The sequence below is a fragment of the Hylobates moloch genome, unplaced genomic scaffold (assembly GCF_009828535.3).
Source record: "Hylobates moloch isolate HMO894 unplaced genomic scaffold, HMol_V3 SCAFFOLD_6, whole genome shotgun sequence".
NCBI lineage: Eukaryota > Metazoa > Chordata > Mammalia > Primates > Hylobatidae > Hylobates > Hylobates moloch.
The window spans coordinates 71,039,529-71,066,074 of NW_026652281.1; the positions used below are offsets into that span (position 1 = coordinate 71,039,529).

General features: G+C 38.6%; 1 protein-coding gene across 1 annotated transcript in view; it reads right to left on the bottom strand.

The window, feature by feature from the left end:
* AGGF1 (angiogenic factor with G-patch and FHA domains 1) overlaps nucleotides 1-15,289 on the bottom strand; it is a 32,683-nt gene extending 17,394 nt beyond the window's left edge. The window contains exons 1-6 of the mRNA XM_032157009.1: nucleotides 14,717-15,289; nucleotides 11,225-11,327; nucleotides 10,000-10,202; nucleotides 9,026-9,190; nucleotides 5,718-5,906; nucleotides 1,314-1,644 (exon numbers count right to left, since the gene is read on the bottom strand). Coding sequence (XP_032012900.1) covers nucleotides 1,314-1,644; nucleotides 5,718-5,906; nucleotides 9,026-9,190; nucleotides 10,000-10,202; nucleotides 11,225-11,327; nucleotides 14,717-14,926 — 1,201 coding nt within the window. The 5' untranslated portion in view covers nucleotides 14,927-15,289. The remainder of the gene's footprint in view (nucleotides 1-1,313; nucleotides 1,645-5,717; nucleotides 5,907-9,025; nucleotides 9,191-9,999; nucleotides 10,203-11,224; nucleotides 11,328-14,716) is intronic.
* Nucleotides 15,290-26,546: the final 11,257 nt, after the last annotated feature.

Below are 26,546 nucleotides of genomic sequence, written 5' to 3' on the forward strand. Positions count from 1 at the left end.
ACTGTTATTAAAGTGATCCACATAAAGGTAGCTGTATATTTAGCATCTATCACAGTTATCAAAAATAATCAACTCTTTCTTTTTTAAGGTTTCAGAATCTGAAAAAATCCCAAATATGTTTATATTAAGTTACAAAAATTGAGTCCATTAAAAAAAAAAGGCTAGGCATAGTGGCTCACACCTATAATCCCAGTACTTTGGGAGGCTGAGGCAGGCGGATCACCTGAAGTCAGGAGTTCAAGACCACCCTGGCCAACACGGTGAAACCCTGTCTCTACTAAAAATACAAAAATTAGCTGGGCATGTGTGGTGGCATGCACCTGTAGTCCCAGCAACTTGGGAGGCTGAGGCAAGAGAATCACTTGAACCCAGGAGGTGGAGGTTACAGTAAGCCAAGATCGTGCCACTGCACTCCAGCCTGGGCAACAGAGCAAGAGTCTGTCTCAAAAAAAAAAAAAAAAAAAAAAAAAAGCAAGAGAAATGCCACTGAGAACCAAAGAACAAAATAAGCTCATACACTATACAGCTGGCCCTCGGTATCTGTGGGGGATTAGTTCCAAGATCCCTCCTCATATGCCAAAATCTATGGATGTTCAAGTCCTTATATAAATGGTACCGTATTTGCATACAACCTATGTGCATCCTTCTGTATAACTTAAATCATCTCTAGATTACTTATACCTAATACAATGTAAATGCTATATAAATAGTTACACTGTATTTAGGGGATAATAACAAGAAAAAAAGTGTGTACATGTTCAGTACAGATGTAGCTATCCATTTTTTTCCCTGAATATTTTTGATCTGAGGAGGCTTGAATCCACTACAGTAGAACCCATGGATACAGAAGGCCAACTGTAATATGAAATCCTGTTTCAAAAGTATGTCTTTATATATTCAAGTAAAAAAAATTAGATTTACCATAATATACATGTAGCTGAATTCATAATGTATACTTTTTAAAGACAACTTGTTTTTCTCTCTCAATTACAAAACTAGACTACAAATATCTAACCCACTAAAACAGCCTTAATCTATATTTTAAGATTAGAATGCAGGTAACCTGGTTTTGTACTCTACTGACTATGCCATTCAATACAATGAAACTTTCTGAAGGTCTAAGTATTAGTTATTTATTCACATCCTACTCTCTAAGAATAACCAAGTGGCAACCCACAAAATTTTCAATAACATCATTAAAATAATGTTTACTTTCTGGCAGATATACTACAACTCACTAACATTTTTAATGGTTTTGCTCTTTTATAGTTACCAGACTGGGCTATTTACTTAAATAATGATTATTTACTCACCTTCATCCTCACTATCTTCTGCAGTTACGTTGCCTTCGCTGGTAATGTCTTCGTCATAACTATCCTCAGTCTGAGAGTCTGTAATTTCACCTTCCTCTGGTTCACTATCAGACTCCATGATTTTCTCATCTTTAAACGATGTTGAATTAGAGATGTTTTCATGAAGAGGAGACTCTATAGTATTTCCACTAGTTGGAACAGTGACTTTGGGGGGACTATTTTTGTGATGAATGCCTATTTTGGCCTTCTTTTTCATATTTGCAAAATTTTCTTCCTCATTGCAGCTTGTATGTTCAACACTGAAGGCTTTTTGATCCTCTGAGTTCAAATCCTGGAGAAGGGTGGGTAGATACGTGGGAAGAGGGGAGAATACTCTTAAACATCACTATCTTATAACATTACATCAAGTTTCAACGAATTCGTGAAGATATATGTCAGTAAAATAACAATGGTTACAATCTGTTCCCCCTCTCCTTCTCACATTTCCTTTCTTGGTTAATGATATTACCATCTTCTTATCATCCAAATTAAAAATCCTATAGTTATCTCTGAGATCCCCTTAACCATATATAAAATTACGAAGTGCTACAGACTTTTCTCAAAATACATCCAAATCTGTCTCTCTATTCTCAATGTCTTAACATTCCTAGTCCAGGCCCTCATCACATACTGCCTGGACTATGGGATAGCCTAGACCAATGGTGTCCAATAAAAATGTAACACAAGCCATATTTGTACTTTTACATTTTCTAGTAGCCACATTTAAAAAGTAAAATTATTAATAAGATAGTTTACATAGCCTGCAAAATCCAGAGTGTATTTTACACTTAACAGCACATTTGAGTTTGGACTAGCAAAACTTCAAGTGCTCAACAGCCACGCGGAGCTGGTGGCTACTTTACTGGACAGTGCAGGCCTGAAGAATACCTATTCTAAATTTTCTTTTTAAACTTATAATCAATTAGCAAGTCAACACAAATAAAATACAGAATTAGCTTTACTTACGACATGAATTTAAAGATCCAAATGTACTCAATATGTAGCAAAATTGTAGTTTTGCTAAAATTTAGTACTTCAGATTCAGCTTGATAATACATAAAAGTTTAAAGTACAAATTAACTGTAACTATCTTATTCCAAAATTTTAACTTGCCTGGCATAAGTCTTATTATTTATTGTACATTGATAGTTGATATACCTTATAATAAATGAACAAATCTATTTTTTAATTAACAAAAATGATGTATTTTTATCATGTACAACATGAAGTTTTGAAATATGTACACAATGTAGAGTGGTTAAATTGAGCTAATTAACATGTACATTACCTCAAATACTTATTTTTCTGTGGTAAGAAACTTAAAATTTGCTCTCAGCAGTTTTCAATAATACAACACATTGTTATTAACAATAGTCACCGTGTTATACAATGGTCAAATCTATTATTTTAGCCTTAGAAAAAGTAAATAATTATTTTCTGGTTTTTTCCCTTGGTTTCTAACACACTCTCACTTTTCTTTCTACCTCAGAGCAACATGAGGCGAATTCACATGCTCTTCTGTTATTTTATAAAATATGAGAGCATCTCACACACCTTTTTTTCTTTTTTTTTTTGAGACGGAGTCTCTCTCTGTCGCCCAGGCTGGAGTAAAGTGGCGCGATCTCAGCTCACTCCAACCTCCACCTCTCCCAGGTTCAAGAGATTGATTCTACTGCCTCAACCTCCCGAGTAGCTGGGACTACAGGCATGCACCACCACACCCATGTAATTTTTGTATTTTTAGTAGAAATGGGGTTTCACCATGTTGGCCAGGATGGTCTCAATCTCTTGACCTCATGATCCACCCACCTCACATACCTATCTTTAATAACAGCATAAGTTCAGCTTGGAGACTGGCTAAACATTCACAGTGTGATAAATCATATACACTTCTAGCAATACAAATTCACCAAGAACAAGAACAAGGGCAAGGAGCTGAAAAACCATGAGGAGCTTTTACATTATAAAATTATAGCAAAAAAGTTCCCTATCTGTATATACTCTTAAAAAAAGCAGTTTCCAATCTTGTATATTTCTTACTTACTGAACAACATATGCAGGGAAAGCTATTTGCCAGTACAGAACGTTAGATAGTCATTAAGTGAAAAGAAAGGAGGGCTTATTTATGGGCACTGAGGCACATATGTATATTTCGAATTATTTACTCCTATCTCCCCTACTGTCTTCCTTCCACATAACCTTCACCTACAAAAAGTGAGGCTCAAAAATATCTTTAAAAATAAAGAAAACAGATGAAGATACTCTCTTGGCCTCACAGGTACCTTTTAGAATCCTCAGGAAATTCTCAAAATTCCAACAGGATTTTTCTTAAAGTTCTTGTCTTGGAATTCGCATATTTTCAAAGAAGAATGGCAAAGATGAGTAGTTATGGGAGCGAGGCTGGACCAAAATATCACAGAATGCTTTCCGCCTCTACTCTCTAGTTTTTCAGGCAAGGCCATTTGAGGAGCCCTATATACTCTTTTTCTATTGTTAGGGAGAGGTGCTTTCACAACTTAGCCTTATTTTATTTATTTATTTTTTTAAGACAGAATCTCACTCTGTTGCCCGGGCTGGAGTGTGGTGGTGCGATCTCGGCTCACTGCAACCTCTGCCTCCCAGGTTCAAGCGATTCTCCTGCCTCAGCCTCCCAAGTAGCTGGGATTACAGGCATCTGTCACCACACCCGGCTAATTTTTGTATTTTTAGTAGAGACCAGGTTTCACCATGTTGGCCAGGCTGGTCTTGAACTCCTGACCTCAGGTAACCCGCCTGCCTCGGCCTCCCAAAGTGCTGGGATTACAGGCATGAGCCAACACGCCCGACCTACAACCTAGCCTTTCAAACAGTCAAACCACTAGTAACAAGCACAAGCCATTAAAACAGAGATCTTGAAAGCAAACAGAAAACTGATTTTTAGTATTTTAGTCACATACTCTTCTATTCCTAAGTATTGTCCACAAAAAAATTGAAGAACAGAAACAAATCAAATAGAGAACAGAAAAAAATCTAACAGAATCCTAATTCCTTATGTGAACTTTAGAATTTAGTACCAAGTAATTTTTCTTTGGTTAAGAAGAGAAAAACTGGCTGGCACAGTGGCTCACGCCTGTAATCCCAGAACTTTGGGAGGCAGAGGTAGGCAGATCACTTGAGCCCAGGAGGTCGAGGATGCAGTGAGCCATGATGGCACCACTGCACTCAACCTGGGTGACAGAGCAAGACCCTGTCTTAAAAAAGGACAGAAGGATAGACTAGGACAGGACAGAAGGACAGGACAGGACAGAGATAGGACAGGAAACCATGAGATAAAATTTCAAGAGTAAGATATCGAATAGTTGCCACAGTTCATAAAATGTCAATAAAACAAACAAGCCTCCTTTATAACCTATAAACCACCAAACTTACCTGTTTAGAGAGTAGAAATAAAGAACATTGATAACTTTTTGTATTTTCCTTCTTTCAATTTAACATTGCGTCATTGTAAGCATTTTTGGGGTTCCCCTTAGTCTTTACAAGTACCATCTGAAAGCCTACATACTACTTTTTTAAATTAAATGTAACTATCGCTTTCTTAACCATTGTCTTGCAGGCCATTTAAACTATTAATCCTAATAAATATGTTATCTCACTCCACACTTGTCACCAATGGATTTTTTTTTTTTTTTCCTGGCCGGGTGCAGTGGCTCATGCCTGTAATCTCAGCACTTTGGGAGGCAGAGGCAGGAGGATCAGCTGAGGTCAGGAGTTCGAGACCAGCCTGACCACATGCAGAAACCCCATCTCTACTAAAATTACAAAAAAATTAGCCGGACGTGTTGGTGCATGCCTGTAATCCCAGCTACTCGGGAGGCTGAGGCAGGAGAATCACTTGAACCTGGGAGACGGAGGTTGCGGTGAGCTGAGATCACGCCACTGCACTCCAGCCCAGGCAACAAGAGTGAAACTCTGTCTGAAAAAAAAAAAAAAGTTGTCCTAATAAGTGAAAAATTGCTCCACACGACTAAGAAAGCTGAACCTGTATCTATGCCTACCTATAAACTGTTTTTCTTTTATTATGAATTGTGCATTGACATCAACTTATCAACTGAGGATCTGAATTCTTCTTCCAAATTATATACAACACGAGATATTTTATCTGCTCTTAATCTATCTCCTTCAAATTTTAAGAAATGCTTTCTATTTCTAGTGACAGAGTTTATGACAAAGTCCATGTTTGCTCCATCTAAACTTTCCTTGGTTGTTATCTTAATGGGCATGTTTGAAATACAGAGTTATTGAATGATTGTCAGTTTCATAAAAAATTTTGTCTTAATTATCATGTTATCACCATTATGTCAATTTTTAAAATTGTAAAGACATTACCTTTTCCTCATTTGTTGCAGAAGAATCTGGATCTTTTCTTTTCTTCTTCAATTTTTTATCTTTACTTTGTTTTGTGCTAGAAGTCTGATAAGGTTGCAAATCTACTCGAGAATGAAACTGATAACGACCACTTTCCACATCACAATAGTAATAAATTCCAGTGGAAGGATCATAATAGAGTTGATTTTCCTTTGAAAGTCAAGAAAAAAATAAACTCTATTCATGTAAGGTAAAATAAACTTAACGAAAATGCCAAATACATTCAAATGTGGTAAATATTTCTTTGAACAACTATAGTATTTTCAGAAGACAATGAATTAAAGATAACAGAATAAAAAATGCTTTAATCTTTCAAAATACTTTACCATTCAATAGCTGATCTAATTTTCCTAGTGTGAGAAACAAGTAAATCTAAATATTAAATTTAATCATATAAAATTGTCAATACTTGACCATTTTTAACTTATAAGAAACAGCAATTTCATATGGTTCCACTTAATACATTAAGAAAAATTGATAATACTTTTGAAGGCATGAAAACTAAAGCAAGCATAAGAAAAAGCTGACCATATGAGCACAATTCTAGACTCCTGATTCTTAATGACTACACAATAATGGTGTGGCAGTATAAACCCCTAAACCCTCCTCTCAATGTCATAAAACAAAGATTTGTCTTTTGATGTTCATTACTTAAAATTAGTGAAGAAAATTTTGAAAATAAAGTTCACGCGTACCAAAAAATAACATTCTATAAAATGCAATCAATAAACTGTCTCCACTAGTTAATTAATTCTATAGTAAATAAGACTTATAAGCAACCATGCAAAAATGAATTTGGCAAATTACAGATTTAAAAACCAGAAAGATAAAATTAGGTCATCACCTGTATTTACGATATACTGGCCAGTACTCTAAAACCAAGATTTAATTGAACAGTCTATATTTTATTTACATCCTAAATCCATGCAGACCAGACCTGGAAACATCTTTAATGTACTGAGACTGAGCAACTAAAACTTCCTGAAAAAGAATAATTTATTTTTCTAACTATTGACACTTGCAATTTATTGTCTTTAATCCATGCATTTTGTAGATCTCTTACAAAAAATATTTAGATTTCTCACCATCTTTCTCTTAACTAAGAAACTGAATGGAGGCTTTCCAATCTTTATTTCTAGTAATAATGGAACTTTTATAATTCAAACCTTTTTAATCTGTCAGTCCAAAATATAGACATTTTCAAAATGTAAAAAAAATTTTATTAAAATATTAGCACAATGAAAATGAAAACACAATGAAGTTCCTAATTTACTCAGAAATATAACCTGCAGAATGTACTAACCATTTACAAAACAACTGATGTCAAGAGAAAAGATACAGAAAGGCAGGCAGAAGATTGACAAAGACTAATGTCTACTTGAAACTACTGTTTTCCTAGGAACTAAATAACGACTCCCTTTGGGTAAGTGTTGAAACATTAATTTTCTGGTTATTAATTAGCGTTGTCAATTAGCAACCCCCATGAAAGAAAACCCTCTCTTTACAAAGGACTTACAGTTTACCATATGCAGACTGACAAACTAATGACAACTCTTATGTTAATTGAGATATTTAGTATTATCTTATGTTCTCTAGATAACAATAGTTCCAGTAACAGGAATGATGAACGTCAACTCCACTTTTGTGTACCACATTCTATAATTCCTCAGAAAACCAGATTACATTACTAGATTCTTGAGTTTGAGGTATGTGACTGAGTTCTATCATTGTCATCAAATCTTCAATGAAATATAATTAAGTATTAGACTTTAACAGCTATAACACTGTATTATAAATCAAGAACTTTATTTTCTGGTTCTATCCTAGTCAGTGGTCCATTATATTTTAGATTCCATATTAATTCCCTAGTTCTCATTGTTAACAGATTGATTTTTGTTTGTTTGTTTTTTGAGACAGGGTCTCACTCTGTCACCTAGTCTGGAGGGCAGTGGTGCAATCATGGCTCACTGCAGCCTCCATCTTCCCAGCTCAAGTGATGCTGCCACATCAGCCTCCTGAGTAGCTGGGACTACAGGGTGAGCCACTACATCCAGCTGACTTTTAAAATTTTTTATAGAGTCTCACTGTGTTGCCCAGGCTGGTCTTGTACTCTTGACTCAAGCAATCCACCTGCCTCAGCCTCCTAAAGTGCTGGGATTACAAGAAGTGAGCCACCATGCCTAGCCAACAGACTGAATGTTTAAAGTGAAATAGTTAAAAGGCACAGAATATAAAACACTGGCTAATAATAAACATACTACTAAGAATTCAAGAAAGAAGTCTCCTTATGTGGCCTAAAATGAATTCATAAAGTATTTGATATAATTTTTAAAATTCTTACCCCAAGCCTAAAATTAACCTTACTTCTCTATTAATTCTATGAAAAAAAAATTAGTTTAGGTTCTAAAATATTTACAACGTAGTTAACTATCTGCTTTTATTAACAAAAGCTCTGGCTGGGCGCGGTGGCTCAAGCCTGTAATCCCAGCACTTTGGGAGGCCGAGGCGGGCAGATCACGAGGTCAGGAGATCGAGACCATCCTGGCTAACACGGTGAAACCCCGTCTTTACTAAAAAAATACAAAAAATTAGCCGCGCGCGGTGGCAGGTGCCTGTAGTCCCAGCTACTCGGGAGGCTGAGGCAGGAGAATGGCGTGAACCCGGGAGGCGGAGCTTGCAGTGAGCCGAGATTGCGCCACTGCACTCCAGCCTGGGGGAGAGAGCAAGACTCCGTCTCAAAAAAAAAAAAAGCTCCAATATTTTTGTATGTTATTTTTATACATAAAGACTTCTCCAAAACATTGTCTATAATAATCACAATAAACTTTAACCTTAACCTTATTTTAAAAACTTAGAAGTGTAGCATCATAAGCTATTTTAGAATTCTTCTGTCAAATAGTTTTGAGTCAAATGTAATTTTTAAATGCAGCTTTTTGCTTTCTTACTTTGGCTTAGGGTTTAATATTTGATATCAGGCACTAACTATGTATCATACAGTATTAAAAGGTCTGAGATGTAATTCGAGACCAGCCTGGCCAACATGGCAAAACCCTGCCTCTACTAAAAATACAAAAAATTAGCAGGGTGTGGTAGTGCATGCCTGTAATCCCAGCTACTTGGGATGCTGAGGCATAAGAATCGCTTGAACCTGGGGAGTGAAAGTTGCAGTGAGCTGAGATCACACCACTACACTCCAGCCAGAGTGACAGAGGGAGACTCTATCTCAAAAAAAAAAAAAAAAAAAAAAAAAAAAGGTCTGAGATACTTACAGAATCATAATAGAAACCAGTGCTGTGGTCAAAATACAGTCCAGTATTTTCATCATAACTAAATCCAGTCTGTGATACAGCCGCTTCTGCTGCAGCTCTCAAACTTTCAGCTAATGATGAGCCTTCTAAGGATGTATCTTCTGTTGCTAATGCAGACGCTGACTCCTATAAAAGATATAGTCATGCCAAATAAGACAAAAGCTTCCGTGTATCAATTAAAAAGTTGGCTGAACTCAAGACTTGAGACTATATTTAAGTAATGACTTCAATTTCTACAATGGAAAAGGATGGCTATCAATTACGATTTGAACCACTTTTTACAACACTTACTAGTGTGTCAGTAACTCCAACTTTGACCCAGTTTTGAAGGCACTAAAAATGAGTGACAATTATTCGAGAATAAATGTATGATGCCACAGGGAAGCCATCCACAAAATACAGACCCTGAAATATTGGTTAAGACAAAGATCTAGGTTCTTCAATAATTATATGTTTAATTGGAAAAAAAATTTCAAAAAGACAAATGAAGGAGAAAACTGCAGATTACATGAAATATATCAAACACAATAGGGATCCTAATTCAAACAAACTATAAAAACAAATTTATAGACTCAGAGAAATTTGAACAGTGGCAAGGTATCTGACATAAAGGAACATTAAAATTTTTTTAGGTGTAAATGTAGTATTGTCCACAGTTCTTTCGTTGAGTCAAAATATCTGGACAAATTTTGTTTTAGTTTATGTATATCACAAAATTTTGGAACACAATGTAGTAGGAAAACCACTACACATATGAACAAGTTCTAATTTTGGTTTTGGAAAAACTACAACATTCTTTGCATAATTACACAAAGGAATGTTTATAACCCTTATATATGCTGTGACGGACCAAAGAAGTCTATCTTTCCACATAATAACAACAAAGAAGGACAGGTTCTTGGGCATCAACAGTTTCATGTTTAGCATTTTATTACCTGTGAATTTGAGGCAAAATGGTCCACTTGTTTACATTTAACATTTTCTGTTCTATCAGTACCAGGGTAAGCATCATTTTCTACTTGTAAATGGTCTTTAGAATTCAAAGTAGAAGTTTCGATAGCTTGATCTTGTTGATCTGACAGTTCAGTCACTTTATTTGGAAGACTAACATCATTGTAGTATGTTTGATAATAATAATCTGTAGCAAAAAAATTAAGTGAAATCATATCATATTAGAATAATGTATATAAAAAGGACTTAATTACAAAACACTAGCATTTAAACACAAAAAGCAGATACTTCAAATAAATCATGATTGTTATAACTGTACAAATTTTAAAGGATTAAAACAGATGGTACAGATAAAGCTGCAGAAGTGTATATCTCTGATTCTAATGTCTCCTTCAAGACCCTAGTTGTCAGTTAAAAAGAAAAAAAAAAAGGTAAGTTGGTTACATTTTCTACAGCAAGAGTAAAATAAAAATCAGTAGATAGGTTGTGTTCTATTTAAAAAACTTAACTCTTAACTTCTAACTGGATACCTTAATATTGTTGCTTATCAACTGATAATGAAATAAAGGCAAGGAATTGGGCGTTTTTTTTTTTTTTTGTCAAATTTCTCTCCCCATGCAGATTTTTTAAAACACATCACGCAGATAAGAAAGGTTAGCACTACTGCTGTGTTTAGTAATTTAGCCAAAAGTTATGTCCTGAATGAAGCAAGGCAAAACTTAATAGGAAAGATGATTTCTTCTTGTGACACATATATATTAAAACTCAGTATCTCAGCTATTTTGCCTTATAACATAATGCCACTCATAATGCCATGGTGGTGGGCTCACCATTCCCACAAGGGTGAGAGACTGATACTATACATAATTCTAATTAGAACACATCAACAAGAAAACAAATGCCCCTAGTCACAAGGAAGGCAGATACGGAAGTAGATGGCTAACTGCGTGCCAAAAATTACTCAGCGAGTGTGCCACTGAAAACATTAGCAACATTATAGAAATCACAGGAATGACAATACATTTCTACTTTTTCCTCCAGAAGAACAAATCGATTATCCGAAAATCCCATATCATATGGAGAGACGTCAACAGTATTAACAATTCTCATTTACCTTGATCTTAGTCTATTTTAAATTAAAAGAAAACTCAACATTAGCATGATTTGAATGTTAACAGTATTAGCATATCCTCACTATAAGCTAAATACCTGAGATTGACCAAGGAGCATGGTTCTCTGTTTGTACTTCTACATCAGACTTTTTATTGTCTTCATTTCTCCCACGTTGGAGTATTTTACTGAGTTCTTCCACCTGAGAGAAAACAAGGCTTTAGGAAAAAGAAATCATGTAACGATCTAATAATATATATACCAGTCTCCTGCTGTTACAAGTAATTGTTTTAGAGAAATGTCAAGAGCAGCAAATTTCCCTTTCAGAAAAGCTAAAATTATTTTACTTTTTACATTTAAAAGACGTTTTTATTCCTAATCTCTCTTACTAGGTCCAAATATCTCCTCAAAAAATCGAACTAAATAATGAGACTTTGTGAACAAGGTCCTTTATTTCTAACAAATAAGAATGCTTTTATGTTAATATTTTAAAGTCAGTTCTTTCTAAAGAATTCAAAAATTAAAAATTTACAAATTCTCATCCCTACTGGATTATCTAATATTCATTTGGTATTCTCCACTGGGAATTAACTATCCACTTGAATATGTTAATGCCATTTACAAGCTTTAATACATCTTTTCATTAAACAGTAGTCCTATAACTAACTGTAGCAGAAGAGAACAGGGAAGGTGACGGCCTGAGAGGGGCATCTGTCCTCTATGTACTTCACACACTAAAGTACACTTAAAAGGATGCTACTACATAGGACAGAGAGAAACAGTGTGTGGAAGTGCCCAAAAGCAGGTAGCATGCTGCCTCAGTCAATACGCTGCCTCAGTCAATATACCTCAGCCTGAGAGGACCTCAATGTGAGACAATATCTACTATACACATGAAACCAACTAAAAAACAAGCTTTTAAATATTTAATGATACATAAAGCTTAAACAGAGAAAGGTGATAAAACTGATTATATACACATTATCCGTGCACTTCATGAGTTATCCAATCTGTTGCTAATACTAGGGCAGGAACTACAGTGACGGAAGCAAGACACTGATCATGAAAAATTTGAGGCCCTCCTCCGATTCATGCAAGTACAGAGTCCATCGCTAGGAATTAGTGCCCCACTAAATTCCTCGCCCTAGGAGCCTGATTGCCTTGCCCTAAATCCTGGCTCTGGCTACTGTCCCTATTACTATGAATTAGATTACTTAGTATCTACTACATGCTGGGCACTATAGTTGATGCTTTGGATAACATCTCATTAATTCACAAAACCACCTGAAATATTCGTTGTCCTAACCCCAATTTTACACATAAAATATCAGACGAGACAAAGTAATTTGCACAACGCTATTTTGGGGTCTTGTACAAACCCTATACATATTATGGTTCTCCAGTTATCATTAATTCTCAAGCAAAACTTTTTAACTGCTCCAGATAAAACACATTCAGTAATTTGGAATGACAGTTAATCAAATCCACCCTCTCCCCAACCAAGGGAGGCTGACTAGGAGAGTAAGGAGTTATCACTATCCAAAGTAGAGTCAAGACTTTCTATAAGATTAAATTTTTAACATTGGACTAAAATGGAGGCATGTGGAGGACAGATGCTCCTCTCAGGCAATTACCTTCTGTTCGCTTCTGCTGCAGTTTAGTCACAGAACTATTTTTTTTTAAGTGTATTAAAGCTTATAAGAGGCATTAACATATTTAATAATTAAATCCACGTGAACACTGAATGATATTAGATAACATGAATGGGAATTAATAGCTTTTAAATTTTCTAATTCTTTAGGGAGAATTGCTGACCTCCCGAAATATTAGCATAAAAACATTCTTTTCTGTAAGAAATAAAGGATCTGTTCACAAAGTCCCATTATTTAGTCTGATTTATCAAATTGACAGTTCAGTACTTACAATTCAATTTAAACTTTTAAAGGTGTCCTTTTGTCCCTCCTATAATATATATTTAAAAAATAGAAATATACATACTTATCAAACAGCTGACATATTTAGATATCTCCATATATATATATACATATAATTTATTTTTATTTTTTGGTTTTAAGGATGATCTCCTTGTCCCCAACTGGATCATGGCACGACCTGGTTACTACTACTCCTCCGGTTCGCCCATTCTCCTCCTACCAGCACTGGGACTACAGGCCCCCCTTAATTTTTTGTATTTTCAGTAGAGAGGTTTTACTGTTTTGCCAGGATGGTCTCGACTTCTGACCCTGACCTCCCACGGGATTACAGGCGTGAGCCACCGCGCCCGGCCCCCTCTCCCTGTTTTTTTTTCCCACCATATTTGTATTTTCCTAGCATAGCTATTACACACCGTAGGTGTTTAAATTGACTAAACAAATAAAAACTTTCCAATAATGTCATTATGTCAGGAACTCTATGTAATGGTCATACAAAGTCATTGCAACTCAGCAGTTATTTTCATAGTCCATTTGGTAACAAATCATAAAGAAGTCTGATGACGTTTCAGTGTTCAGCCTGTATACTGGTTTTAGGAAACGTACCAATAAATTATGAAGAACTAGACAACGGTTAAATTGAAACTAGTTACTATGCGGAAATAATCTGTTGGCAGAGAGGGCCTGCCAACAAGGTGGAAAAAAGTACTATGCTCTTGGTTTTTTGGTTTTTGAGACAGAGTTGCACTCTGTCGCCCTGGCTGGAGTGCAGGGGCACGATCTCGGCCCACTGCAACCTCCACCACCCAGGTTCAAGCAATTCTCCTGCCTCAGCCTCCCGAGTAGCTGCGATTCCAGGTGGCCGCTGCCACGCCCGGCTAACTGTATTTTTTAGTAGAGACGGGGTTTCACCATGTTGGCCAGACTGGTCTCGAACTCCTGACCTGGTAATCTGCCCGCCTCGGCCTCCCAGAGTGCTGGGATTACAGCCGTGAGCTACCGCGCCCAGCCAAGGTTTTTTGTTTTTAATGTGACAGTTTAAGTTATTAACATTTGCCCCTACTATCTATCTTGAAAACGAAATAAGCTGCTTAACGTCTCCAACAAAAGCAGTTACATATCTTCCCTACTTCCACAAGAACGCCCAAGATGATAAACGCCCAGAAGAGCAACCTTACACAGGTATAGCGTTCAAAAGTTTGTAAAATTGTTTCCTCATGTTTTACTTCACCTTCACAACTGTGAGCTATCATTCTCATTTAATGGGGAACTGAGACTTGGTATAAGTTTACACATCCAGTGAATGGCAGAGATGGGATTCTGACTCAAGTTCAACATTTTAATAAACTCAAATATGATCTACAGTAAATGCTCCTACTGCCAATGGGATGTTAGGTCAAGTGAGAATGAAGACAATGTAGCCACAGTACTTAAGCTCAATCCACGCCAGCCGCGAGACATTGATTTAACTCAAGTAACCTGAACTCAGGTTTGCTCCTAATGTACTTGGAATTATAACTGCGCTGAGCTTCTACTTATTTTACTTCAAGTACTCTACAGTAGTTCTGAGCCCCTGCCAGGGACCCCTTCCGAAGCTATCAGGGGCTTCGAAGGCCTCGCCTGGGCTGGATGGGGCGCGGGGCTGAGGCGGACCGCGCACCTGCGTGCGGAGCTCCTGGTTGTTGCTTTCTGCGTTCTGGTACAGCCGTTCTGTGTGATGCAGCAGCTTCTCGATCTCTCGCACCTGCCGCTTGCAGCTCCGCAGTTCACGTTCCAACTTCTCCACCTTCCGCCTTAGCTGGGCCAGCTCAGGCTCGGGGGAGGTGGGCGGCGGCGGCGACCGCGGCGGAGACGGCGCCTCCGAGGCCATGAGGTCCGGCGCGAGACTGCTCGTCGCCGCGGAGGGGCTGCGTTCAGGCCGAAACGGACGCCGGCGGACCCAGAGGCCACGGGAGCGCGCGGGCAGCGAAAGGCAGCCTCACACCCGGCCGGCCGCGGTGGCCCCTGGCCATGACGCCCTGAAACTCACTTGTAGCCGAACGGGGCTGCGAGCAACGAGCAAGGGGACCGAGGATGGCCCCTGCCCGATGTGCGCGGCCTGGAAACCGGAAAACTTTCCTGGAAACTACCTTCTCCAGCTACAGAGACGGAGGGAGGAGCGTCGGATAAGCGGTCGGAAAACCAGAGGCCAGAAGGGCTCCAGCAGCTCCCCAGTTGAGCCGGAAACAACGGCGCCAGCGGCGGGCGGGGCCAAGACGGAACAGGAAGCGACGGAAAGTGGGAAGGACCTGAAAGTGTACGTGCCGACGTCTCGGCCTGCAGAGGGGCGTTACCTGAGGGCGTGGAGTGCTGGTGGCAATGTGGCTACCGACTTGCAGCCTCTGGTCTCAGACATTTGCACGTGCTGATGTTCTTTGAACAAACTTTTAGTATAGCATGCATTTCCTATCTCCTTGTTTTACAAATAAGAACAGAGTATCCCAGAAATGATTTGTGGGGACTATGATGCTCTGCTTATATATGTCAACTGAAGAATGAGGAGATTGATAAATTCAGAAAAGGGCTTTATTTCTCATGAAGGGTTACAGCCTGCAGGGTGGCCATTCTGACAGGCTTGGAAGCATAGCCTCTGGTCAGAAGCTGAGAACAGACACTTGGAAGGAAGGGCAAAGGGAACAGAAATTTATGCTGAGCAGGGTGGCCAAATATATTCAATGAGCTGTAGGAGGATTCATGAATATTTATGAAAGGAGAAATATGCACATGCAAAATTAAGCTTCCTGCCTATGGGACCCATATTCAAAAAATGTTGGTGTTAGCATGATCCCAGTGTGAAGTTTTCAGCCCTCTGATGTCAAATGGCAAAGCAGAGGACATGAAAACCCTCACTGTGAGTCCCTGGTAGATTGGCCAGAACTTCTCTGTGGTTGGTGGTCTCTTATCAGGAAGGAATGCTGGTTGGTGTGAAATCAGCCCAACTGTCCTATAGAACTGACGTTTATGGTTTCTTTTGAATAAACCTGAAAATTTACCTTCCCAGTCTTAAAACTTCAGAAAGTTACATCTGTCTTATCTGAGTTCCTTTCTTGGGAAACCAACCATGAGGCCTCCCAGATAGTATCAAGGAACTGAAACTTACCAGATCACTGCATCTGGACAATGAGGCACCATACCCCTCACCCATCATGATTGCCTAACTGGCCACCTGATGCCTGTTGAACAAGTCCTCATCCGTACCGCTCACTAATTCCTGTTTTCCACATGTAGTCACATTTCTCCCTTGCCATATAAACCCCTAATTTTATTTGTTTGAGGAGATGGATTTGAGACTGATTTCCTATTCTCCTTGGCTGCAGCACCCAGATAGAACCTTCTTCCCTGGCAATACTCCTTGTCTCAATGACTGGCTTTCTATGTAATGAACAATGGGTCTGTTCAGTCACTTGAGGGGCTCAGAATTTTACTTTTATTTCTCATTTAGTCATTCTGCTGGTTCCTGAGTTTAGACCCCCTGGGAAAATAGAGCAAGTACATTAGGTCTGAGTCACAAAAAGGAGCATCTCTGGTGGGAAAATAAGACAGAGACAATATTCTGTGGAACAGAGGAGAAAAATGCTCTGGTTTGGTGCATTTATTTGGTCTTTTGTCTGCATGACCCCGGCATTGGTTTGCCAATATTTAAACTGATGAGGCCTTCTTTGGAACACACTTCTTTCCTTTGCCAAAGTCATTTAGAATTAGATTATGAGCTCAGAGTACTGGGCCTGAGATTCGTGGAGGTCAGCAGCTGTGTCATGCAGATGTTCCTCTCTCAGGGCCCAGCACAGTGCCTGTCACAGAGCAGTATCCGTAAATGCTGAACACAGCTGAACAAGAGAATCCTATTTGGTGTCTTAGATCAATGGCTGCTTCCATTAACTATATTTTCTTATTTTTTGTATTCTTGATGCTCTGGCATCTGGGGTCTCCCTGCCCAGGGAGATACCCCCTCCAAGGATTAGCTAATTCCTAGACATAGCAAACAACTCACCCAGCATGCCACGCACTGATCGTCTACCTTCTTTATCAGGCTGTTACACTCCATGTCAATACTCCCCTGCCCTAATAACTCCAGGGCAAAGTGCCAGACAACTAGGAACAACTCCTACATCTCAGATCCCACTGAAATTATGCAAACTAAACGTGCTTACCCTGACTTGTCCGTTCCTTCCTGCAAAAATCATATAATGTTTTTTGCCATGTTTCCTCCTACTCCTTCTGCCTCCTTTTGGACCTTGGTGCTTCTCCACATTGCCTTGTGTGTCTTGGTGTGCATCCTCTTCTTGGGCTGGGTAAATAATAAACTGTCTTTTTAAAAGCAGACCATCTCCTGATCTGTTGGCCTCATCATACATAAATAATATAAAATCTAAATTTTAAAATATGGCTCTGTATGTATTTTTGTCTTGTGCACTGCCCACTAGATTATTCATAAACAGTAAGCTTTCCAGCAGAGACCTGCCCTCTCTAGGTCCTATACACATTCCTCCTTAGGCCTGAAGAGCTCTTCACAAGGCACTGTATCTGGAAACACAGAGATTCTACCTTATTGTCATGTCAAGAGTAACCCTTAAGCCATCAAAGGAAGTTTAGTGAGAAGACATGGTATGTCCCCTGTGATGTAGAAAAAAGATGTATTGCAAAAAAATTCTGACTTCCCTTGATGCATTATGACTCCATCAATGAATATATTGAAGTCCTTTTAAAAAGATGCTATTTTCTACTTTCTCCACCTTTAGGGGATAAGAAATTCCATAAATACCATTTGAAAGGTATCTTTAAGATGATATTTCAGTTTTTAGTAATTAACTGGAGAATAAATAAATAAGCTGATTAACTGCTACTTGAAGCAGTGCTCCTCTTGTCTTAATCTTTTCAAGGCCAAGTTACCTTTACCTTGTAATACCAGTCTGTACCTTACCTCTGACCATTAGAAAAGAATGACTTTTTTTTTTTAGAAAAAGCCTTGAATATCAGGAATTGCATTAAGGTGCTAGTATCAGAGGTGGTCTATAGTGGCTTGTTAAACAAATTAGGGTGTTATCCTGTTACATTACAGAAGCCTAGAGAGGGGTGGCCCATGGCCGGTGACTCCACAATTCTTCAGGGACCCAGGCTCGGTATGTCTTTCTGCTCTCCTATTCTCGGAGCATGTTTCTGGAGCCTCCAGGTTGATCCATGGTGCAAGATGGCAAGGGATGAAAGGACTTTCCCAAAGCCCCACCCAGTGGTTCCTGTCTACCTATCAATAGCCACCCCTTGCTGCAAGTGGGGCTGGGAATTATGTGTATATGTGTGTTTTTCTAAGCTAGACACATTATTCTCCTAATAATATAGGGGTTCCACAAGTAAGGAAGAAGGGCAAAATTCATGTTGAGTATGTAAATAGCAGTCTTTGCCACACCTAGTTTTCAGATCTAAGAGGTACTTAGTATAGTGGGCAGAGGCGCTGCCCTAAAGAAGCATTCTACTTGACACTCTTCACGATTTGATTTTGTTTTGTAATGTTTTTTTCCCACATCCTCTCCAATAAATGATATGAACCACTTTTGTACTTTTTGCCATTATGAATATAATGTATTTCCTTGCTGTTTTAATTGATACTCCTCTGATTACTATAGAATCTCATACATTTGTTGAAATGTATGTATGTTGAAATGGCTATATGTCCTTTCCTTTCTGTGAATTGCCTATCCATATCTTTTTGCCCATTTCTTTCTTGTTATTTTGCAGCTCTTTATATAAACAAAGTATTGCTTCTTTATCAGTTTTAGATATTACAGATATCTTCTCCCAGTTTGTCATATATCTGTTAGCTTTGTCCAGTGTTCTTTGTTAGCCAGGAATTCTTAATTTGTATGTAGTGAAATCAGTCTTTTATTTTATTTTACTGTTTAAAATTTTATTTGGCTTTATAGTTTAGGGTTTCATGAAGACTTTCCTTACCCCAAGTCATATTTTCTTCTATTGATCTTGTAATTTGAACTTTCACATTTGTTCTCTATTCCAACTGGGGGTATTCAGACATGACCTAGTTTTCTCAAGACCATCCCCTGTGCATTGCTTTGTAGTTCCACCATCATCTTCCATCAGGTTCCCATCTTTGTATGTGGGTCTAGTTCTGAGCTCGCCATTCTTTTCTATTTGTCTATTAGTCTGCTCTCATGCCAGAGCCATTCTGTTTTTATCACTTAGTTTCTTTAATATGTCCTAACTGGTAGGGCAGGGCCCTATTTTGTTTTTCTTTTTCAAAATCAGCTTATTCATAAACCTCTATTTTTCCATATAAATTTTAGAATGAGTTTGTTGAGTTCCTCAAACAATCCAATGGGATTTTTATTAAGATTACATTACATGTATAGATTTATTTAGGAGAATTAACATAAAACTTTATTTAGATAGTCAATTTACATACTTTTTTTGCTTAATATTTTTCTTGGACTTTAGTACAATTTTAACACTTGTTTCGGGAAAGGTCTTGGGCATTCTTTCTTAGGTTATTTCCTAGACACTCTGTAATTTTATTGTGAACAAAATTTTATACTATAGTATATTAGAGAGGGAAAGAAAAGTCAAAGTGATGAATAGGTTTCTAGCTTGGACGAGGAAGGTAGGGACTACTGGAGAAGAGTATGTTGCATGAGGAGGAAGGGATGCTTTAGTTTCTATTTTGTTGATTATATTGAATTTGAGGTGTTCAGTAAATAGTGAGCACTGCAGAAGCCTATCTGAAGCTTGAGAAACAGATCTGGCTGTAGAACTAGTACTGTGTAAAGCAAACTCAAATGGCTTCAAGGGCTAGGGAGATAAAGCAAATGAATGGACAGGGCAGCTGCTACTCAGCTCCTGAGAACTGTGGAGACATGTGGGAATGTGGACCCTGTGTTGCAAAGCTTCTGATTTTTCAAAAAAAAAAAATCAGGATTTTTATGTGAAATCTCTCTGCTTTAAAAAAAAGATTCAAATTAGAAAGGTGATTTCTGTAACTTCAGTGTCATATATTTATTTTATTTTGTTTTGTTTGGTTTTTTGAGATGGAGTCTCACTCTGTCTCCCAGGCTGGAGTGCAGTGGTGCGATAGCTCACTGCAACCTCGGCTTCCTGGGTTCAAAGAATTCTCCCACCTCAGTCTCCCGAGTAGCTGGGATTACAGGCACCTGTCACCATACCCAATTAATTTTGTATTTTTAGTGGAGACAGGGTTTCACCATGTTGGTCAGGCTGGTCTCGAACTCCTGACCTCAGGTAATCCACCTGCCTCGGCCTCCCAAAGTGCTGAGATTATAGGTGTGAGCCACCGTGCCCGGCTGTCATATGATTTATTATAAGGAATTGGCTCAGTGATTATAGAGGCTGAGAAGCCCCACAATCTGTTGTCTGCAAGCTGGATACACAGGAAAGCCCATGGTGTCATTTGAAGGCATGAGAGCCAGGGAGCCAGTGGTATAGATTCTAGTCCAAGTCTGAAGGTCTGAGAACCAGGAGTGCCAAGGGCAGGAGAAGATCAATGTTCCAGCTCAAGCAGTCAGGCAGAGCAAGAATTCAACTTTACTCTGTCTTTTTCTTCTATTCAGGCCTTCAGTGGGTTGGAGAATTCCCATCCACACTGGGGAGGGCCATCTGCTTTACCTAGTTTGCCAATGCAAATACTATTCTCTTCTGGAAACAACCTCACACACACACCAGAAATAATATTGAAGGAGATAAATGAGCATCTTGCGGCCCAATCAAGCTGACACACAAAATTAACCATCACACTTTGGAAATTGCATGAATGGCCCCAGTTCTTTATCTGTCTTGCTTCCTCATCCTTTGACATGTGATTTTATGGTTTTCCTCACTAAAAGGGAAGAATCTCCCCTTCACCTTTGAGCTGGTTTGGCCATGTGATTTGCTTTGGTCAGTAGAATCAGGTGATGTGCCAGAAGAGTGGCACATCTAAGCCTAAGTCCCAAGGCCTTAGTGATTCTGCTTGCCGTCTGGAATTCCTGCCATTGCCATGAGAAGAACATACCCAGGCATGTGTGCTGGTCTCAGGAGAAAGATGAATAATACAGGGAGCAGACCTCTCCTACTAAGCCCAGCCTAGAGCAGAGACTTCAGGAAACCCTCAGACATATTAGCAATCCTGGTGGTGGTGATCAGCCAGCCCACACATCACCCCCTACACTCGTGAGAAATAACGAAGGATGGTTGTTTAAAGCCACTAAGGTTTGGGGTGTTTAGTATGCAGCAATAGCTAATTGATACTCAGTCTGATCTAGAGCTATTCCAGGAGCCTATGAATTTAATCAGGCTGGAGTTCACATGCCTGAGATATTATAATATTCCATAACAGAGGAATATTGTCAATTCAATAAAAGCTGATTTATATCCAATTTCTTTAAGAGTGTCATCAATTTATATTTAATTAATATCCACCTGTCATAATTTATATTGGATATGGTGGGTAGCCATATTTTCCTTACCTGATTCAACTTTTTGGTGCCACAGGAGAATATCTGGGGAACCATAGCATTTCAATAGTTCTGATTTATTGCCCCATATTACTTTTGGTCAATTGACCATTACCTGTTTCCTCCCCTGGAGGCCCAAGAAAAGAATGGGTGGATATAACATTAAAACACTGGAATGATGGTAAAGGAAGCCAGAGGAAGCTAGGTAAGACACTTTTCTCCATCCCCAGCTAAAATTCTTACATTTTGTACCTTCCTTTTATGATGGTATAATGAGTAAAAACATTGCGGTGTTACGAATCTTCCCAAGTCCTCCTCCCTTCTACTCACCCTTAATAATAAGAATTCGAACTCTCAAAGGACAGTCTGTCCCACCGGACCAATTCTAGATCTTTAGAATGCAAAATCAATGGTTCATACTAGGGCAGTACTTAAGCTCTTTGTGGTGAGGATGTTTTTAAAAATTCTAGTTCATTATGGATTAATACTTTTGTAAAATACAACAAAATGCATGAGTGAATGGGAGAGGAGAGAATAAGGGATGCAAGAAGGGTTACTGGGCAGTGTGAAATGGTGCCCTTCTAATAGTTCTCAAGAAATGCCAAGTCAGTTTGGATTTTTAATTTTAAAAAGTTTTTTTGGCTATTTGAACTGTGCTTTTTTGAATGCAACTGGCTCATTCCAACAGGAATTTTTTAGTGTTAAAATTGGATACAAAATACAAAAATCAGCAGTCATTGTTAAATTCTTCTGAGGGTGTTCATTGCTTGCTGGTGCCTTTCAGGTATCCTACAGCATAAGCAGGAAGGTGCCTGCCTAGTTCTTTAAAAATCACTCAAGCTAGCCCTTGCTCAACTATGTCTAATTGCCTGCTGGTGGGAGCAAAGGTCATATCTTTGCCCTCAGCCTGAACCTGAACATGAGCCTGAGCCTGTAAATAATTTTTGTTCAAAATATTAAATTATTTCATTTTCTCACTGTCTCCAAGGTTCCTGGGAGTTAAGCCCTTTCTAGCTGCAACTTTAAAAAGTGTTTTTGTGGTAGGCACCGCTAGTTGTCAACCCAATAGCCATATTTTCCCCTTTCTGACAAGAGAACCTGAATTTCATTCTGGGTAGCAATGCACCTAGCTAAAGTCTACATTTCTCACTCTTGTTTGCAGCTAGGTGACCATGTGTCGAAGTTTTGGCCAATGAGGTATAAGTAGTAGACTACAGGCAAGGTTTCTGGAAAAGCTATAGTTTCCTGTTGTATTAGTCCGTTTTCACACTGCTGATAAAGACATACCAGAGACTGGGCAATTTACAATAGAAAGAGGTTTAATTGGACTTTCAGTTCCACGTGGCCGGCGAAGCCTCACAATCATGGGAGGAGGCAAGGAGGAGCAAGTCACATCTTACATGGATGTCAGCAGGCAAAAGAGAGAAACTGTGCAGGAAAACTCCCATTTTTAAAACCATCAGATTCAATAATCTCCCACCAGGTCCCTCCCACAACACATGGGAATTATGGGAGCTACAAGATAAGATTTGGGTGGGGACACAGAGCCAAACCATATCACCTGTTTAAAAAAGATAGATTCAGTCTTTTGTTTTTGCCCTTCTCTTTCTTCTTGTTCTCCCTACCTGAAAGATGGACATTATGCTCGAGGTGGAGAAGCCACTTTGTGACTGTGAGATGAACACCACACCCTAAGGAAAGCAAACCAGAAGGATGGGAGGATCCTGGGATGTTAATGTCACTGTGAACCACCTGTCTCTGAACTTCCTCTTAATTAAGTCACCATAGTAGGGTTTTTATTTCATTCAGCCTAATGTAATGCCTAAATGACATAGTCTTCTTTAATGTAGTTTATCTACTTTGTTAAACGTCTTAATAATTTTTACTAACCTAACTTTTAGGTGAAGCATTTACTGTACTGTCCTCTAGGAACACTTTAAGAGAATTCCAACTCAAGGAATAATTGCTGACATGATAAAATAAGAGTAAGTTTAAGAACCTCTGGCTTCCTGGTGCTATTTACATTAGCTGTGGAAGATTTGAGAATATGCAGGGTTCTTCTTGACCATCTTTTGTTCTTCCTCTGTGTGAATGACCTAGGAAACCTTTCAGTTAAGAAATATATCAGTTGGCTCAGAATGAAAGTTTTATGTCCTCCAACCTTTTCCCCAAAAGTCAAGTGCAGTCATACACCAAATAACATTTTAGTTGATGATGGACTATATATATGACAGTGATCCCATGAGACTATAATGGAGCTGAAAAACTCCTATCACCTAGTGATGTTGTAGCCTCTGTAACGTCATAGCACAATGCATTAACTTTTCTACGTTTACACAGTATTCAGTACAGTCACATGATGCACAGGCTTATAGCTTAGGAGCAACAGACTATACCATGTAGCCTAGGTGTGTAGTAGTAGGCTATACCACCTAGATTTGTGTAAGTCTTTGTGTAAGTACACGCTATAATGTTTACACAATGACAAAATCGCCTAAAACTGATGAATGTCTCAGTATCCCTATTGTAAAGCCACACAAGACAGTTGTATTAATCCACAAGTCTCCAGCAATTAATACCTTAAAACTTACCAGAAATTTGGTGAAGAAATGTTTGTGCGGCTGGGCACAGTGGCTCACGCCTGTAATCCCAGCACTTTGGGAGGCCGAGGTTGGCAGATCACCTGAGGTTGGGAGTTGCAGACCAGCCTGACCAGCATAGAGAAGCCCCGTCACTACTAAAAATACACAAATTAGCCGTGCGTGGTGCCGCGTGCCTGTAATCCCAGCTACTGGAGAGACAGGAGAATTGGTTGAACCTGGGAGGCGGAAGTTGCCGTGAGCCAAGATCGCGCCATTGCACTCCAGCCTGGGCAACAAGAGCGAAACTCCGTCTCAAAAACAAACAAACAAAAAAAGGCCGGGCGCGGTGGCTCACGCCTGTTATCCCAGCACTTTGGGAGGCCGAGGTGGGCAGATCACGAGGTCAGGAGATTCAGACCATCCTGGCCAACATTGTGAAACCCTGTCTCTATTAAAAATACAAAAATTAGCCGGGCGTAGTAGTGCGTGTCTGTAATCCCAGCTACTCGGGAGGCTGAGGCAAGAGAAGCACTTGAATCCAGGAGGCGGAGATTGCGGTGAGCTGAGATCCCGCCACTGCACTCCAGCCTGGTGACAGGGTTAGACTCCATCTCAAAAAAGAAAAAAAGAAAGAAATGTTTGTGAATATTTTTCAACCAGTATGACATAAAAATGCTCCTGGTGTGTTTTGAAGTTTTGGGCTTTTCTCCTTCCCCTTTGACAAACGTTAACCAAGAAGTGATATACAGAAGTTGTAATGATAGTGGAAAGAAGAGGGTAACTGGTTGTGTGTGTATGTGCATGCACATGTATATATATATACTACATGGGTTGATGCAAATTGCAACTGGTTACATTTGCAGATTACCGTTTGAGTCGGGCTTTTCAAAATGAGTAGTAAAATTTGCTTTTAACTTAAAACTATCCTAGAAAATAAAATTTATTTTTAAAATGATTACTGAACAGAATAGCTGAGTATTAAGCACCACCAGCACATTCCCATGATAGTAAGTGTTGAGCGTATGCTACTAAATTAAGTTGAAAGACCACTAAGTGCACAGGAAGACCCGAGTTACTTATAGACAATGTCTGAAGTGGTGGACCGTGGAACTCACTGAGTTTATGAGCTAAAAAAAGTTGTGTGAAACATTGGATATGTGTGGTTATTCCTTGGTCCCACTTCTCTCAGCAGGGTGATCATGTCAATATGAGGTATGATTAGCACATACACAGCAAGGATGTAGCCATTCTGTACTTGGCTCTTTCCCTCTGAGCCCAGGCTTGGCTCCATAATCCTTCTCAACACAATTGCCCCAGGTGGCTATAACCAATCTCTGAAACTGTCATGTGGGATGAAGCCTTAAGTCATCTGGGTAAGACCCAGAGAGTTGTGGCACAGGAAACTTACATCTTTAATATGGTTCTACCAATATTCTTGTTCATCCTTATCTCTAAAGTATAGATAAAATCTTCAAGAAGGCTTTGAAGGCAAAATAGGGAAATGTTTATTTGTTCGACAAATATTTATGGAACACCAACTGTGTGCTAGGCCTGGTGCAAGGCTGTAAGAGGGAGGGGTACAAGGTTGAGTGAAAATAGGTTTAGTTCCTTGTCATTTAAAGTCTAGTGGGAGAGACAGACAAATTAAGAAATCACAAAAAGTACAATTGTAAAATAAGATTACCAGCATTAGAACTACATCATCCACTGAATGCAATTTATTCTATAGAAGCACAAGTCTAAGAATGTCACGGGAGTTACATTTAAAGGACAAACATGCTACAGATTATTAGAGAAAATAGAGTAAGTGAAGTTTCGCAACAATTTCTTTGGTTACACTAACTAGATATAAAAAAAAAGCAATGCAAATTTTCTTTCAGAGGATCAAGATAGATACCTGGGACAAAGTAAACACTGTCTCCTTACTAGGTAAACAAAATGTGCTCAGAACCTTTCCACAATTCCCCCACACTCAGACGATCTCCTTGGAGCAGTTACATTCACACAAGTTAGAGTAGAAAGACAGGAATGTTCAAACCATTTTAATATAATAATAACTAGGTATATGATTTTAAAGTAAATTTATATTTTAATATTTGTAACCTTATATAACAATATTATAATAAATATTAAAACAGTTTATAATGTGATGAAATGTTATAATGTGTTATACAATACTGTTATAAGAATAATAACAATATTATAACAATTATAATAATTTAACAATATAATATCCAAATATTATAAAATAATATTATAAAATATTACAACAATAATTATATATTGGCCAGGCATGGTGGCTCATGCCTGTAATCCCAACACTTTGGGAGGCCAAGGTAGGAGGATCACTTGAGCCCAGGAGTTTGAAATCAGTCTGGGCGACATAAGGAGACAAATAATAATTTTAAAAATG